Raw genomic sequence first — 17,333 nt, forward strand, 5'->3', positions numbered from 1 at the left:
TGCAGGCTATTATGTCCCCCTCCTAGAGTGGCACTCTCGGCGCATCCAGCCCCACCTGTCCCGTGCACAGCCAAACATGTCTTCCTGGGCTGTCCAGAATCTGCAAGGCCATCTGTAATCTGCCAGCCTTGTGCCTGGAAGTTATTCTGAGCCTGCAACAAGTGTCATAAGAAGTGTTTTCCTTTGACTTGTGGTCTACAAACCAGACTCCTTAGTTATCATTGTAAAATATCAAAATTTTAACTCAGAGGCCTGGATGCTAGAACATTTCAATCAACTTTCAAACAGAATGTAGACTATTTACCCTTCAGATACCTGCTATTTGTGAATTTCTTTGCCAGACTCATTTTCCAAAAACCTCACTGAGACAACATTTGAAAGGAAGACATGGGCTCTGATTTATTAATCATTCCCTAGGTAATCACAAGACTCTCCATGTATTATTCCTGAAGCAAGCCAGTCCAAGCATATGTGCCAGATCCAATTTTGTCCTCAATTGTCCATAGGTTTTTCGCAGGCTAGGTTTTCTTCTTTTTTTTTTAAAGATCGGCACCTGAGCTAACAACTGTTGCCAATCTATTTTTTTTAATTTCTGCTTTTTCTCCCTAAATCCCCTCAGTACATAGTTGTATATTTTAATGGTGGGTCCTTCTAGTTGTGTCCCGTGGGACACAGCCTCAACGTGGCCTGATGAGTGGTGTCATGTCCTCGCCCAGGATCCGAACCAGTGAAACCCTGGGCCGCCGCAGCAGAGCTCGCAAACTTAACCACTCAGCCATGGGGCCAGCCCCTCTCAGCCTAGGTTTGCTGATACCTATTTGCTTTCCCTAGGATTAACTTTCATCTTGTATTGATTCTTTCAATGCTCTCACTGAAAGTGGGTTGAAATTATGTTTAGAATAGTGACGTCATGTCAGTAGTGACCAGTGTGATAAATACAAATGGGTCCATTTATGTTGACAGTAGTGGAGTCATATTGATAAGGGCAATTTCAGAGAAGTCAGCTGAGGTGTGAAAGGGAATAAGTAATTGGTAAGAACTAGTGTAGACTCTTCTTTGGTGTTATCTTTATATAGCATTCTAGCCTCAGTCATGCCAAAACAGAGCTTCAGTCAACAACAGGATATTTCTGAGGTGCTGCCAGGAACCCAAGCTGAGGCAGGGTATCAAGGGAGATGTCACCTAAAGGGCTGTGTACCTACTGTTCACTCACTTGTTCACTCATCCATTTATGCATTTAGACATTATTTTATAAGATGTCTATTCTTATCCACACACTGTCTTGGGAGGGTGAGTATACAAATTTAAATGAATGAAATAAAAAATGAAAAAAGAAAAAATAAGGAATAATCCCTCCCCAAGAGGAACTCACCGTCTCTTAGGAAAAAAACTGCTAGTAAGTAGATAATTTAAAAAGAATGTGGACTATGACATAATAAGCCTAGAAGTGTCAGTGCACAAAAGAGGGACCAGTATTGGGGGATTGGGTTCAGTGTGCTTTATTTGGGAAATAAGGCTTCAGTTACAAACAAAAAGAGTTACAATGTGAAAGTTTGGACATTAGATATCTTGCGCTGGCTGCATTTTACAAATGTAGCAGGTATACATATATGCATAAAGAGTATTACTCTGGCTGGAAAATAAAGATACTTTTAATAAATCAAAATAAATCAATCATTTGCCAAACATGCATAACTTATTCTGTTTTTGCTGCAATTTCAGGTTGATTTTTCTGTAATGTCCCTTCTGCTGAAATATATTCATCAATGTCATCGCCAGGTGAAACATTCAACAGTAATTGTAGAAAGCAAGTTATCTTGTTGAAATACGGACAATTCAAGTTAAAGTGAATAAAAGGAAAATACAACAAAAGTCCACTGAAGAGAAAAAGAAGAACATAGGTGTAGTGCATATTAGGAGACTTGAGGATTGGTGTCAAAACTAAGAACAGAGACATGGCGATGGTTCCAAATACAAATGGCAAACGTACCTGAAAACAAAAATAAATTAGTATTAGAGAGAACTTGGAGGTTATTACAAATAATAATGTAAAACATTTTTATCTAGAAATATTTGTTTAATACCGAGGAGGTTGGTTTAAAGGATAAAAAATATTTATCAGTTTTATATAAGAGACGGTAATTTGCTGGGAATCTCGATAGGGGTGTGAAATAGCAGAACTGAAGGCTTTCGCTTAATAATTTCCTCATTTTGCTGAGCCCCTGATCCTTTTGTCAGTCCATGCCACTTGCTCACTCAGATCTCTTGGATGAAGACATTCTGAAACATTCCATACTCTTAGCGTAAAGCATTTTTTCATTATAAGTTTTCTAACTTTTCTATCTTTAAACAGACAATGTCAAAATTAGTATTTTCTGCACCTTAAACTAATATATTATCTATACACAACCTAATGTATTACCTATATATAATTTCTTTTTGGCACATTTTTAGCATAAAAGGACCACTGGGTTTGGATTCACTTTCTCTATCTTCATTTTTCCCTTAAAATGGGTCTTAATGTCTGTCTGTCTTTCAAAGTAGTTTGGACAATTAAAGAACATATACATATATATGTGTGTATGTGTGTGTGTGTGTGTGTGTGTGTGTATATAATCATGTATGTAATTAAAGAACGTGTACACAGCATCTGCCAGCCATAAATGCTCAATTAAATATTATTGATTATTGCCTGTATTACTCTATTTTGTGTAACTCTCTTCTCTTGCCTGTTAGACTATAAAGTTGTTGATGGCATTATTAATGGCCAATTCATCTACATATCTTTAAAATGTTTAGACTAATATCTTCCACACAGTAGTCACTTAGTGCATATTTATTGAATCATTGAATGACTCAGATGCAAGATTATCACTATCTTTCACTTTTTTCAATTTTGAAATGTGTATTTCTGGTCCTCACCCTAAGAATTAGAATTCTTAAGGGTGAATTCCAGGAATCTGAATTCATGAAAGGAATCCCAAAGTTGTTCTTGTCTCAGTGAAGTTTGAAGATCTCAGCCGTAGAGCGTGTTGCTCTCCTTTTAGCCTGCTAGTTCACGCCTGCACCTTTGCGCGCTGAGGTCTTCATGAGGATGGTCTGCCACCTCCTTTTGTCTGACACAAGGGACATCATACAAGGGGCCCCTTGATTGCTGTTAGAATATGCTTTATTGACAAAATCAGGTTTGTCTGAAACCTACCTCATTAAAAAAAAACTCATCGACCTAACAATAATGACTGGTATATAGCAAGGTGTGCTTCCTAAGCCTATTTACAAGCTAGTGGCTAACAACTAATTTAGCTTTAAGCGTTCTAGCAGCCTCTATGAAAAGGGAGGCAGGCACTTACTAAGGTCAGTTATCTGTAAACAAAACTAAATAAACTGCCTAGAAACACAAGCATTCCTGATACAAATATTAGAAAGAATTTTCTTCAGTGGATCTACATATAGAGAAACTGTTGCATAATGTAGAAATGTATCTCTTAACAATCTCCCTGCAAGAAGTACAAGAATGAGCTGCCAGAGGTTCTTTGGTTAAACATAATATTTTGGTTAAATCCATAGTATAGGTGGATGGGGTAGAGTAGACAATCAGAAGAAAAAAAATATATTCCACGGGCTTACATGAAGCATTTCAGATAGCTAATGAAGAGAGAGATTTTAGTGGTTTGAGGAATCAACAGAATCTTAGCTCTCAGGAAACCCTCCACAGATATTCTGCCTCTGATGTAAGCTTTTGAAAGATGAGCAGGTTGAAATTACACTCCTTCACAACTATCTAGAATGTAGCCCTTCTATACTGACCATCAATGGTGGAAGCTTATACCTTGATGGCATTTGAGTTGAGGAGCCTGAGGAATCCTAGGCAAGCCTAGTGCCTCTAGAAGATAATCTGAGGATGCACCAGTAAGAGGACACTCAAATAATCATTGGTCCTGGACACTGGCAGTCTGTTCTACTGGGATCTAGTGCAAACCTTATGTACCCCACATATGGTCCCTTTTGGCTCAAATTTCACTGGTTGTATTTGCCGTAATGTAAAAAGATCTTAAAGGTCTTCTCCTTTTTCTAATAAGGACCAGTCTCGCACTTTCTCTTCTGAGATTTCAAGTTGAAAATGGCCCAAGAAGCTTATGGACCAAGAAATAGAAAATTCATATTCTAGATCAAATGTTCCTAAAATGGTCTCATAATGGGCTGGAGATTTTACGTCTAGATATAATAACAAGGTATTAAGAGTAGAAAATGCTCTTTAGAAAGATAAAGGGGATATTTTCTTTTGGTGGTTCAAATTACCTTATAAGGTCTGGGTAGGTCGGGCTCCTGGAATCTCAGTTTAAGTAAACCCGTCATCATTAGCCCAAGTTGGAGCCAGTCTATGAATCCCACATAGTTTACTAAAAGGATTAAGTCTGAGGGAATAATTATAAAGGAGGCAAGAATGGTCATCTGAAGCACAGCGACCACTGGACAGGAGTGGACGTTAAGAGTTGAGAGGATCAATGGTAGCTGACCCTCCTGACTTGCAACGTACAGTACCCTTGATGATGAAAATACAGTACAATTAAGGGAGCTAAATATTGAGGAAGAAACACCAATGGAAATAGCCCATTGCATAGAAGGGATTACTTTATCCATCCAGGTGACAGCAACAGCATCTGTAAAAAAAAAAAAAAAAAATTAGAAAAGCCACTAATGGTATAACTAATGTAAAATTTATACTCCATTGAACTTTTTAATTAATTAATTAAAAAAATTTTAAATTATAGTTGTAGCAAAGACAAAGGCTGGTAACGAGGTTTTTGCAGCTGCGCCTTATCAAAATGAGGAAACTTTCTTACACCCCTGTATTTTTCGAGAGTGTTTTTTAAAATTATGAATGAGTGTTGGATTTTGTCAAATGCTTTTTATGAGTCTTTTAGCATTATAATGTGATTTTTGTCCTTTATTATATTAATATAGTAAAACATTAATTGATTCTTGGATGTTGAGCCAATTGCAAATTCAATATGTTTCCTTAATTTGGATCTGTTTAGATATTCTGTTTCTTCTGGAGGCAGTTTTGTTAACCCGAGAGAAAAAAAGCTATCTTACTTGATGGCACAAAGATACTGTCTCTTTCTCCATGGCCCCTATCCCCCTCTTCCTTAACCTCAGCTATCTTGAGGAGAAAAATGGTTAGGGATGTGACTGAGGTCTCCCTGCCCTGAAGCCTATACCCACCTGAGTATGCTGGGAAACTTTGTGGAGGCTCGTTAGATACAACTTCCCAAGTCATCAACAAACACAGTCCTGTCGGTGAGGGCTAGAGTCAGCTAATGGGGTTTAGGTAGAATTCACAGTGGGGAAAGGAAGTCTCTATCCACAGAAGTTCCATGGTGGATAAAGCCCTTTGGGCCTTTCAATGTACTATATTTTTGTGGTTTCTACTGTTGAACGTACTATTAGTATTGATGTTTTACACGCTTGTACTACAAGTGATCAAAAAGTCCAGAGACGATTCTCCTGTTCAGGGAGAGATGCATGTAGAGTTCTAGTGGGACGTGTAAGTTCCTCCCCAAACCATCTCGTTCTCCCTCCTACGAAATAATGTAGGATCTCAGTAGAAGAAAGATCACAAACTTGCCGAAGGACTTAAAGGCAACAGGGGTAGCAAACGTTGCAATTTCTCAATACAACTGTTACTGTAGGGCCAGTGACAAAAGCTGCTGGGAGCTGGAGGTTTATGGGGATTATTGCCAACTGGATTCAATTGTTGGTCCTATAGCCCTAGTTGTTCCACACATTGTGACTATAACTAGAATCATTGTATAGTTTAATGCCACTTGGTAAACTGTCTTGGATACCGCTAACACTTTTCTATCCCACTGGCACCTGAAGACCAAGACTCATTCACATTCATGTGGCAAGGCCTTTGATAAACTTTCCAGTATTCCCTTAGGGATTCTGAAGCTCCCCTGCTATTTGCCTCCTGTTGGTGGTCAGGATTTTACAAGAGTGTCTCTGCCCTCTGATACTCTGTATAGTTCATGTCCTGTTGGTTGGCACGTCAGAAGCCTCATTGTCAACAGACCTGAGTTGGTAATATCACACCTCCACTAATAGGCTGATGAATCTCAACAAGACTCAGGGCACTGTTTGCCAAGTAAAGTTTCTTGGGAGTATGTAGGTGGATTCAAGACACTCAATCCCTCTGGCAGTCAAGAAAAAATCTACCATCTCTGATTGCCTACTACTAAAAGGGGACCTGGCATCTTATGGATTCTTTGTGTATTGTAGATAGTATGTGTCTCACTTGGGCATTCTGCTTAGTCTTCTGTATCCAGTAACTCACAGATCACTGTCCTTTGAGTGGAGAACAAATCAACAGGGTATATTGGAAGCCGTCCAGCAAGCTGGGGCACACTGCCTACCTTTGGGGATCCACAACCATAATTACTCCTTTGACCTAGAAGTCTCTGGGATTGATGATTTTTTTTTTTTTTTTTTTTTTTTTGTATTGTAACCTCTGGCGACCGTTTGAAAAACAATGATTAGTTTGCTACTGAATGTTGTCAAACTGAACACCTGATTCCTGGAGGCCTTGTGACTCACTGGCCTAGTATTCTCATTTTGAGGTGAATGAACTCAGACTCAACTATTAACAAATGTGAAGAGCCCAATTCTCTCTTTTCAAATGGAAATGGAATATTCAAGAATGTAGCTGGTTTGGCCCAGTGGCATCTTGGCTTTGCGTGAAAAAGTGTCAGCTACATACTTATTTGCCAACTGAAGCATAAGTGCTGGTTCAATGGGGGCTCTCTATTCACAAGAGTTCCCTCAGATGTCTGGACATGGTCCACTGATGGTCTGACTAAACTGAAACCCTATAGTGTCCACTAGGTTGTTACAGCTGTTCAGTCTAAGCACCAGCTATGCAGAACTGAACACAGACGAGAATATTCTACTTAGTGGACATGAGTCACCAACCAGCAAATGGTTTAATCAGCAGCCACGATATTTTTCCATAGCATGGCCCCAAAGAAGGGTGTCTTTAATCTTCCAGTCTATATTTTACAAATGACAGACCAAACATCCAGGCTATTGACAACAACCCATCAGTAGAATTATAGCAAGGTTCATCAAGAGAATTGGCCAGGGCTATGAGAATAACCTTAAGTTCTGTCTACAGAGCCCCTTCACTGATAAGAATCAATGAAATCAAGCTGTTGATTGATATAGCACTATCCAGATCATCATGATTGATACCTGAATTCATCGTCTTACCAGACATGGCAACATAATTACCATCATATAGTGGACATAAAAAAAAAAAAAAGACTATTTTTGAGATAGAGGCTAACACCAAATGCCAGACTATGACTTCTGCCAAAATTTGACCATTTGTCTCACTGTGAGGAAGGCTACTTGCTCAGGATGTTACCCCTGCTCACTCCTGGCAGATTGACTGTATTGTGCTTTTGACCCTCTCTTGGGAGTGACATCTCATAGCCGTTGGCAAATTTTTCAGGTTACAGTGTTACTGTTCCAGTTCAATTAGCTCATCTGGCCACATCACTGTGGCCCCTGAAGCTGATCTGTGTTATGCGTTTGACCATTCAAAATCTAACAACTGTGCACGTTTTTATCATGACAACTACTCAACAAAGTGCTGAAGGCAAGGATATTCAATGGATTCTCCGTATTTCCTACCATTTGAAGACATCTGATATTGTTTAGTATTTTGTTGGCTTCCTCAAAAATCAACACAGAAATATTTCTGACTCGACCTCCTTTAAGTTTTCTGGTCCACACACCTTAGTCAAGTAGTTTGGTCACTGAATATAACCATCCCTAGAAAATGATCATTCACTTTTGGCTGCTTCCTGGGCAATGATCAGGAAGAGTGGGATAAGGAGTTATATAGACCTGTTCCGAAAACTCAGGAATCTTTTCTGATTGTTACTGGTTATCATGCTTCTTCCTTTCTTCACACAGAAACCCCAAGCCCGCCTGGTCAGTGTAGCCTTTGGATGGCAGCTTGGACAAGGGGGATTCAAAATTAATTCTAGTTCTTGCACTTGGATTCTCTTGTTGGACTGACATGTTTTAGATTGTAAGAATAAGGACCCCTTGGTTGAGTACACTGTTTGCTGAGTCCTCATATAGTGGTCATTGTGGGTTCCCAGGAGAGAACATCTTAGACTCTGGAAAATACGAGGATAGGAGGACAGTAATAATCTTTTATCTTTCAGAGCCATTCCCAGGACCTTCTTCTTGAAGGAATACTTACTGCTCATTATAAGAGATTTGAATTCCCTAAGCCTGAGATTCCTCTACTGTCATGTGCAAGTATCCCCTGGCCTTCTTTCCTTCATCTTAGGGGCATTGAGGTTTGGGGAACCAGAATAAAAATGATATTTTAGCACTGCCACTGCTATGAATAATAAATTTTCTTTGTCTCCATTGCCAGCATCCCTGAAACTATGCCAGCCTAACTTATAAGTTTACAGTTAGGGTTAAATCTCAGACTCTTCATGGTTCTTAAGAGTCTTGTGATTCCTTCTTTGGTCCATGGTTTATTTAGAAGCATGTTGTTTAATTTTCAAATATGTGGGACTTCCCAAATTATATTCTGTTGTTGATTTCTATTGTGATTCCATTGTGGTTAGAGAAATTTTGTGTTTTTTTGGTGAGAAAGATTGGCCCTGCACTAACATTGATTGCCAATCTCCTCTTTTTTTTATTTTTTTGCTTGAGGAAGACTTGCCCTGAGCTAACATCTGTGCCAATCTTCCACTATTTTGTATGTGGGTTGACACCACAGCATAGCTTGATGAGTGGTGTAGGTCCGCGCCCAGGATCTGAACCCATGAGCCTGGGCCACCAAAGTGGAATGCGCCGAACTTAACCACTATGCCACAAGGCCGGCCCTGAAAAATATTTTGAATGATATAAATCTTAAATTTTTTGAGACTTGTCTTATATCCTACTATTTTGTCTATCCTAGAGAATGTTCCATATGTGCTTGAAATGAATGTGTATTTTCCTTCTGTTTGGTGGTATGTTCTATAAATGTTGATTAGATCAATATGATTGATAGTGCTATTCAGAACTTCTATATTCTTACTGATTTTCTATCTAGTTATTGAGTGATGGACTGACATCTTTAACTATAATTATTGAATTGCCTATTTCTCATTTCAGTTATCTTAGTTTGGCTTCATGTCTTTTCTGGCTGTGTTATTAGGTGTGTATATATTTGTAATAGTTACATTTTCTTCATACATTGACCCTTTTATCATTATGAAAAGCCTTTCTTTGTCTCTAGTCATTTTTTTGTCTTAGAGTTATTTCGTCTTGTTAATATCACTGTTCTAGCTTTCTTACAATTAATGTTTGCTTGTATATCTTTTTCCATTCTTTTACTTTAAACTTAATTATGGTTTTGAATCTAAAGTGTGTCTCATTTAGATAGCATATAATTCGATTGATGATTTTATCTAGCCTGACAATCTGTATTGTTGTATTTACATCTGTCCTTTGCTATTTTTAATGTCATATCTTCTTTGTTCCTCTATTCTTCCTTGACTGCCTTCTTTAGACATTTTTAACAAGTCATTTTAATTCCTCTGTTGTTTTTTTAATCTGTATTTTTTGAGTTATTGTCTTAGTGATTGTTCTAATAATTACAATATGCACCTTTCAATTCATCAAAATCAATTTCAAGCTATTTTTTCCTTAATTCTAGTACAATATAGCAACTTTGTTCCAATATAGCTCGTTTTCCCCTCTCTTTTGTATCATTATTGTCGTATATACTACATCTGTATATTTTATAAAGCCTACACTTCAGTTTCAGAATTACTGCCTTAAATAATGTTAAGTATTTTTTTTTAAATTTAACAGAAAAAGAAATGTGTATGCACACATACAGAGTCTTTTATATCTACGCACATATTTACTGTTTCTGGCACTCTTTCTTCCTCTTGATTCAGGTTACTTTCTTTCAGCCTAAAGAATTCCCTTTAATATTTTTTACAGAGCCTGTCTGCTAGCAACGAGTTCTCTGTTTTTGTTTATCTGGTAGTGTGTTTTTTTGCCTTCGTTTCTGAAGGATAGTTTCACTGGATATCAAATTCTTGTTTGACAAGTTTTTTTTCCTTTCAGCACTTTCTGTTATTCCACTGCTTTTTGGGCTCCATCTTTTTTCATAAGTCAATTGTTAATTATATTGCCTGTTCCCTATATGTAGTGAGTGTTTTTTCTCTTACTGCTTTCTCTTTCTCTTTTCTTTGGCTTTCACAGTTTGGCTTTGCTATGCCTAGATTTCATTCTCTTTGTGTTTATTGTGGGGTCATAGAGTTTTTTGGATCTGTTTATTAATGTTTTCCAACAATTTTTGGAGTTTTCAAGCCATTATTTCTTCATGTATTTTTTGAGGGCTTTGGGGTGTTTTTTTTTTTAAGTTGCCTGCACTTCAACTGAAAAATGTTGTCTCCCTCATGATGTGAAGCTACTGATATATCCGCTCAGATTTTGATTCTTAGTTTTAATTTTTCATTTGTATCCCTAGGGGTTGCTACCATGGCCGTGCAGCTTAGTGGTTAGTCAATTATTTGAACAGAAGTTGTGTCAAAACACCTCAGGTCCATAACGCTTCTATCCTCTCGCAATTGATGTGTGTGTGTGTGTGTTGAGAAACACATTCAAATTTCAGCCAGTTTTCAAGTCATCTTGGTTTTTACTTACTGCCTGACTCTCCTAGTCTTCTCTGCAATTGTGTGCTGTTCCCCAGTCAGCCAGGGATGTGAAGAGTTGATCTAGCTCCTCTCTAATACTCTAATTTCAAGGGCATCCTCATTGAAAATGGGCTGGTTTGATGATAGCTCCAAAGTGGACTGCAAACTCAAGCTAGCAAAGATGTGGGCTTCCTCTGTCTGTTTCTTACTGAATTTACTGTATTACACAGACAGTTCTGTGGAGTTTTCACTCTTTGCCTCTGATTGAGTCTACTAATATAAGCATGTCTTATCTAAAATTTTTATGAATGTGGCTGTTTGCTATTTTTCTCCTCTGTCAAGTCTGTGAAGTCACGGGTCTTATTTCCTCACCTCAAAGGGCTAATTTAGGTGAAAAATGTTGCTCCCTTTTGGATATTTAGGACCACTGCAGAGCATTTTTGTCTCTTGCATTTCAGTACTATCAGTCCCATAACTTGATTGTAAATTCTCTAAAGTGATTTTTCTTACTCTTATTTAGTTATCCTATGCAAATGAAGGGTAACAATTTTTCTCCCCATTTTACTGACATGACACTTGAAACTAAGAGCCTTGAATCTTTACCGAATGCACAAAGCTGCCAAATCTGAAAGGCAATATTTGCAATTAGGTGACTTCATTCCAAATATATGGCTGTTTTCATCAGGCCATGCACTTTTCATAGCAGAATATTTGTTTGCTTTAGGAGTTCCAGAGTGCCTTCATGCATATTTTCACATTTGATTATCATTGCTAATGTGTGAGACGAGTGAATAATATGTTCTTATCTCATTTTAGAGTTGAGATAACCAAGGAGTAGCAAGCTTGGATGTGGTATAAAACCTTATTTTCTTTTTATTCTTTTTCTTTATAATGAGAGCCTATTACTGATTTTCTTTACCTTTAAGGCCCAGTGACAACTAGAAATGTAGAATTTAAAACATATATACTTTATTTATTTATTTGTCTAGATTTGCTAAGTTCAATTGAGAATTGAGGATTTTCCAATTTGCCTATTTTTAGGGGAAAAACGTGGTCTCTTTACCTATAAGTAGAATTAATTTTGAAAATCTGAATAAATCTTTTTTTTGAGGAGGATTAGCCCTGAGCTAACATCTGCCACCAATCCTCCTCTTTTTTTGCCAAGGAAGACTGGCCCTGAGCTAACATCTTCCTCTACTTTATATGTGGGACGCCCATCACAGCATGGCTTGAGTGGTGTGTAGGTCCTCACCTGGGATCCGAACCAGCGATCCCTGGGCTGCTGAAGTGGAGCATGCGAACTTAACCACTGCGCCACCAGGCCAGACCCTGAATAATTTTTATGGTATATTAAAATTGTATACTTATAGAAATATATTGCAGAAGGATTTATACATCCAGTAATAGGAAAAGATAAGCACTCCAGCCCTATATCTCCTATAGATTTGGGGGATATGCCTAGAGACAAGGTGTATGCCATATATTTATGGGGGCAGATATTAACCCAAAGCACTCACGATGTCCTTAAGGAGTACATCCTAAGGGTTAGATAAATATTCTCGTATTTTTGATTCTATTTTATTCAATTTAAAATATCATGTTCTGCCTTTTTTCCTTTTCCAGTTCTTGGTGCTTTCCATATTTCTACTGCTAGACTTTAATATATGCTCAAAATTAAAGATTGCTTGACCTTTCAAACTTCTAACTTTAAACAAATAAATAAATAATCTAGACATGAACCAATTTAGCATAATCTCTTAAGGTATGCGAAATATCCACCTTATATTAGAGACCCCCTTTCTCCACAAGAATGGGACAGAGAGTGTCTTCCCTCTGGTTCTGGGTAGCCGTACCTGAGGACATGATTTCCTTTGGAGTCAAGACTGCTAGGTAGGAAATGTTAACCAATAAGTAGATCAGAGCCACCAGGGTGAGTGCAGTAATCACACATTTGGGGATATTCTCACCAGGGTTTTTCAGCTCTCCTGCCAAAAAACACCACAAAAAAACCATAACATAAAAAATGACTAAGTATATAACATTTGAAAGTGGTTTCAATATAATATATAATAAGAAAAGGAAATGACTCTGCAGACAGAAAGAGCTCATTTTTGTTGAATGTTATTACCACATGCTGGGTGAATTACTGATTCTATTAGCAACAGATTTGCGTTAAATTCTGGGGTTTCGATGTTGTATCTCTGAGATACGCAACACAAGCCTCTTGGATGAGACGAGAACAGCTCAGAAACCCTGAACCACAGGCCAGGAGAACTGGAGGGAGCCTGCCCCTGTCTCGTGGCCAACACTGTAGAATTGTAATTACGTGTTAGCGAAGGATCAGAACAACTGGCCTGTTAACCTGGCCACAGTATTCTATGACGTTAGCGTAGAGTCCCTGCTCCCTTCACTCTTTGGGTTAAGTCTCTAGATTAGATAAAACCTGGATTAAATTTGAGTGTGTATTACCAACCCCAAAGCTGACACAGGTGTTTAACTATTTGGAAAATACAAAGTTAGATTATTATCTCACACTATACGACTCCCTCAAAATAATTCATGTGTATTAAAGAGTAAAATGTAAAAAGTAAGACCATAAAGATTTAGAGAAAGAAGCATACTTGTATATTTATCTAAATCTTGCAATGGGGAAAGACTTTTCAAGTAAGAAAATTGATAGTTTGATACTACAGGTATTAAAATTATAGTCTTAAAAATCTTCTGAACAAAGCCAACTGGGAAAAATATTTGCCTGTATTCTTACAAGAAAGAACTATAAATGGTCATAAACAATTGCAAAACTTGTTTTTCCCATTAGTAATCAAAGAAAAAGTGAGTTATAACACTGAGGTTTGATTCCCACAAGTCTAATGACAAAAGAATGATAAAAGTATAATAATGCCAAGTGTAGTCATTTTAATTCACACTATTAGATATATTTGTAGAGCCTTTCTGGAAGGCAATTTCTCAACACATTTCTAAATATTTATATGCTGCACTTAGTAATTTTATTTCAAGATTTTTTCTAATAAAGCAATGAGAAATCCACAAAGATTTAACAGAAGGATGCTGATTGCAACAATAAGTATAAAACTTAAAAGTGAAAAACTAGAGACCACTCTGGATCTAACAATGGGAAAATGTTTAAGTAACAGTCAAGTTTCATATGATACAATACTGTGTGCTGATTAAAAACCATTCAGATTCAATAATATTTGTGAATTCTCACTCCGCACTTTAAGTAAAATAAAGTTATTAGAGTGTATGTGCCGTGTGATCCCCACATGTATGAACATGCGAATAATCTTTATTTTAATTTATGTTTTCTGTATTTAAAATTTTCTCTGATAAGACTCAGTTATAATTAGGAAAAATAGACTATTAAAATGTTTGCTCAATAAAAAAAAGTGGAATTACTATGGAATCTTTAAGCTGCACCATTTTTGTATTCACTTGTTTTAATTGTGAACGTCTAGAAAATATTTCACTTTCCAAAGTTGGAAAGCCACATTTGTATAGGGTTTACTGTGTTTCCACCTATCCGATAAACTAAGACAGAAACACATCATCTCAAAACAATGTAGTACTTTTTTTCTTAGAATTAAGATGCTTGAATGTTATGTGTTTATAGCCTAGTGGTGGTTTTTATAATTTACAAATTAATTTTACCTGCTATCCGAACAAGGACTCCCCAGCCTGAATATGCATATAATCCTTGTAAGAAGGCTTCTGCAATCTGCGAGGCATCTGGAACTTCAGCAACGAACGCTTTCTCAAATCTAGCTAGGTTCTCCTTTCTACCCCTCACCAACAGCACGATTCCAGTTAGAGAGATGAAGCAGAGCACTGCCATCTTCACAACGGTACTGAGAGTCTGAAACCAGGTCACTTCTTTTACTCCTCGAGCATTCAGAATTCCCAAACACCATACAATGGCCAACGCTAAACATTTCTTTGGCATCTCAGGAACAGAACATCCAGGATAGAAAGGGTGTATGATATAGCCTGCTAGTAGCAAGCTCCGTGCAGCAGTTCCTGCCGGGGAAGCAAATAGATTGACCCAGATATAGGAGAAAGAAATAAAGGGTCCAAGAGATCTCTTGAGGAAATAATACTGTGCTCCACTTCTAGGGAAAGTGGTCCCCAGTTCTGCATGACTCAGAGCAGCCACCATAGACACGACAGCACAGGCAGCCCAAATACTTAGGGAGACCCCCACATTGAGCGAGGAGTATTTTAATACCCCTTTAGGAGCCAGAAATATACCTGCACCTATTATGATACTGAATAAAATAATTGTTCCATGGAAATATCCTATCACCCTTTGAAGCTGAAAATTTCCCCTCGTCTTCATTTTCTTAAATCTGAAACTTAGTTTTAAAAGCTGACGATAATTCACACCTATTTACTCTGTTAAAAGTACTACTTCTGAAAGGCTTCAGCTGGTCTTCTTAGAGGTAACTAAACGTTCTGCTTTCCTCCTCTCTTACTCAAATGTATTTTGTTCCAGCACTCAACATCATAAAAAAAAATTAACCTGTGAGTTAATTGAACTAAAGTTTCTGAGATCTTCAAATTAGAGTTAAAATGTTTTACATGTTAAGCATTTAAAAAGTGATGAACAATTAATCGTTAGACACAGCTCATTGGGAAGGACAGATAAAAAATTGCAAGTCAGGTTTTTTCTACGGATATGTAATCTCATTGATTTTGACCCTTAAACAAGTAATTCTTTAAGTTTGTACCCTAAGGAAGTTTGTGTAGAATGACAAAAAGTGCAAGGTTTTAACCACCTGTGCGCCATTTCTGAGCAGATCTTGGTTTGAATCACACACACCTCTGCCACCTACTGGCAGATCTGTCACTTAACTTACTGATTTTCAATTTTATTCTTTTAAAAATAGTACTGATAATCCCCGTCTTATTCCCTATCTTATTTTTTCTTCAATAGGATTAAATGAGGTCATTTATCTATAAAGCAAATACTAATGAAAAGCTCTCAGTAGTGTGCCTCATGTATATTAGGGATCCATAAATGTCAGTTTCATAGTCTTGTTATTTTAATTCTCACTATCCGCATTATACACAGAGTGCTTCAGCTTCTCAAAGGTGCTTTAAAGACATTTTGTAGTTAGTTGCAAACCAGACTTACTTTTCGACAAGCAGATCCCTTGGTATACATATTTAAGGTTTTACATTTCCCCTGTCAACATTCTTATAGGGGCATAAATCATCTTTTCAATATAATTTGTTTTTCTATATTTTCAGCTACTTAATGATGAGGTCACACTCTTTTGAGCTTCTGCTGTTTGCCAGAGACCATGCTGATCAACGCGTGTACAGGATCACGAAGACGTGATCTGCGTCTTGTTCATCATTGTCACCCTGCTGTCTGGTCCAGCTCAGGGTACAAGGTATGTCTCAGGAAATCTGTTGAATGAATGAGTCTTATCCTCCAGAAGCTCCTATCTGGAGAAGATGTATATAAACAGAGATTTTTTATGTACTACCTGTGATATTCAACAGAGTAATAATTGTAATGATAGCTGACATTTACATGGCACCTATTATGTGCTGGGAACTGTGTTTAAGACTTACATTAACTCATTAAATCAAATCAGCCACGTGGCGATATAGTACAGATAGATGAAGATATTAAGGGATAAGAAATTAAATAATATGCCAAAGTTACCCAGCTATTTACTTAAATTAATTAATTAAATAATAAATTAATTGAAGTTGAATTTTATATATTTTTGGGGCTGACCCAGTGGCACAGCGGTTAAGTTTGCACATTCTGCTTCTGCAGCCCGGGTTCGCCAGTTTGGATCCTGGGTGTGGACGTGGCATTACTTGGCAAGCCATGCTGTGGTAGGCGTCCCACATATAAAGTAGAGGAAGATGGGCATGGATATTAGTTCAGGGCCAGTCTTCCTCAGCAAAAAGAGGAGGCTTGGCAGCAGTTAGCTCAGGTCTAATCTTCCTCAAAAAAAAAGAAAAATTGTATATATTTTTATTTGTTTTTTCCAAACATTGGCACCTGAGCTAACATCTGTTGCCAATCTTTTTTTTTTTTCTTCTTCTCCCCAAAGTCCCCCAGTACATAGCTGTATTCTAGTTATAGGTCCTTCTGGCTCTGCTATGTAGGATGCCACCTCAGTACGGCTTGATGAGCTGTGCTCGGTCTGCGCCCAGGATCCAAACTGGCGAAACCCTGGGCCACTGAAGTGGAATACGCAAACTTAACCACTCGGCCACAGGGCTGGCCCTGTATACATTTTTACGTACATGTTCATATATATTCATGATGTTAGTTATAAATAAATAAATCTGTAAAGCCACAAAAAGCCAAGAACCAATTCCGTGACAACATAAACCGTGAAAGTTGGTCTTTTTCTTGGTGACTTCTCCATAGGTCCTATATTATGCAATCTCAGCGGGGCCTCCCCTGTGCAGGGACTGGATTAGGGGTGACAGAGTACTGACGTCTGACTCATGGCCACGAGTGCAGAGTTAGCCTCGCTCTTCTCTCACCAGTGGCCAAATTACAATGGTCTGTCATTGCATCTTATTTCAACCAAGCCAGTAGACTTTAATTCAAGTCTGGGC

At 37.7% G+C, this 17,333-nt stretch overlaps 1 protein-coding gene across 1 annotated transcript; it reads right to left on the reverse strand.

Annotated features, from left to right (window-relative positions):
* Window positions 1-1,477: 1,477 nt before the first annotated feature.
* LOC100056266 (solute carrier family 7 member 13) lies at window positions 1,478-15,224 on the reverse strand. Its single transcript, XM_014727926.3, has 4 exons — window positions 14,394-15,224; window positions 12,578-12,709; window positions 4,300-4,661; window positions 1,478-1,990 (listed from the first exon to the last, which is right to left on the reverse strand). The coding sequence occupies exons 1-4, from the start codon at window positions 15,076-15,078 to the stop codon at window positions 1,697-1,699; spliced, it is 1,473 nt and encodes a 490-aa protein (XP_014583412.3). The 5' UTR covers window positions 15,079-15,224; the 3' UTR covers window positions 1,478-1,696.
* Window positions 15,225-17,333: the final 2,109 nt, after the last annotated feature.

This window comes from Equus caballus, chromosome 9 (genome assembly GCF_041296265.1).
Source record: "Equus caballus isolate H_3958 breed thoroughbred chromosome 9, TB-T2T, whole genome shotgun sequence".
Lineage (NCBI taxonomy): Eukaryota > Metazoa > Chordata > Mammalia > Perissodactyla > Equidae > Equus > Equus caballus.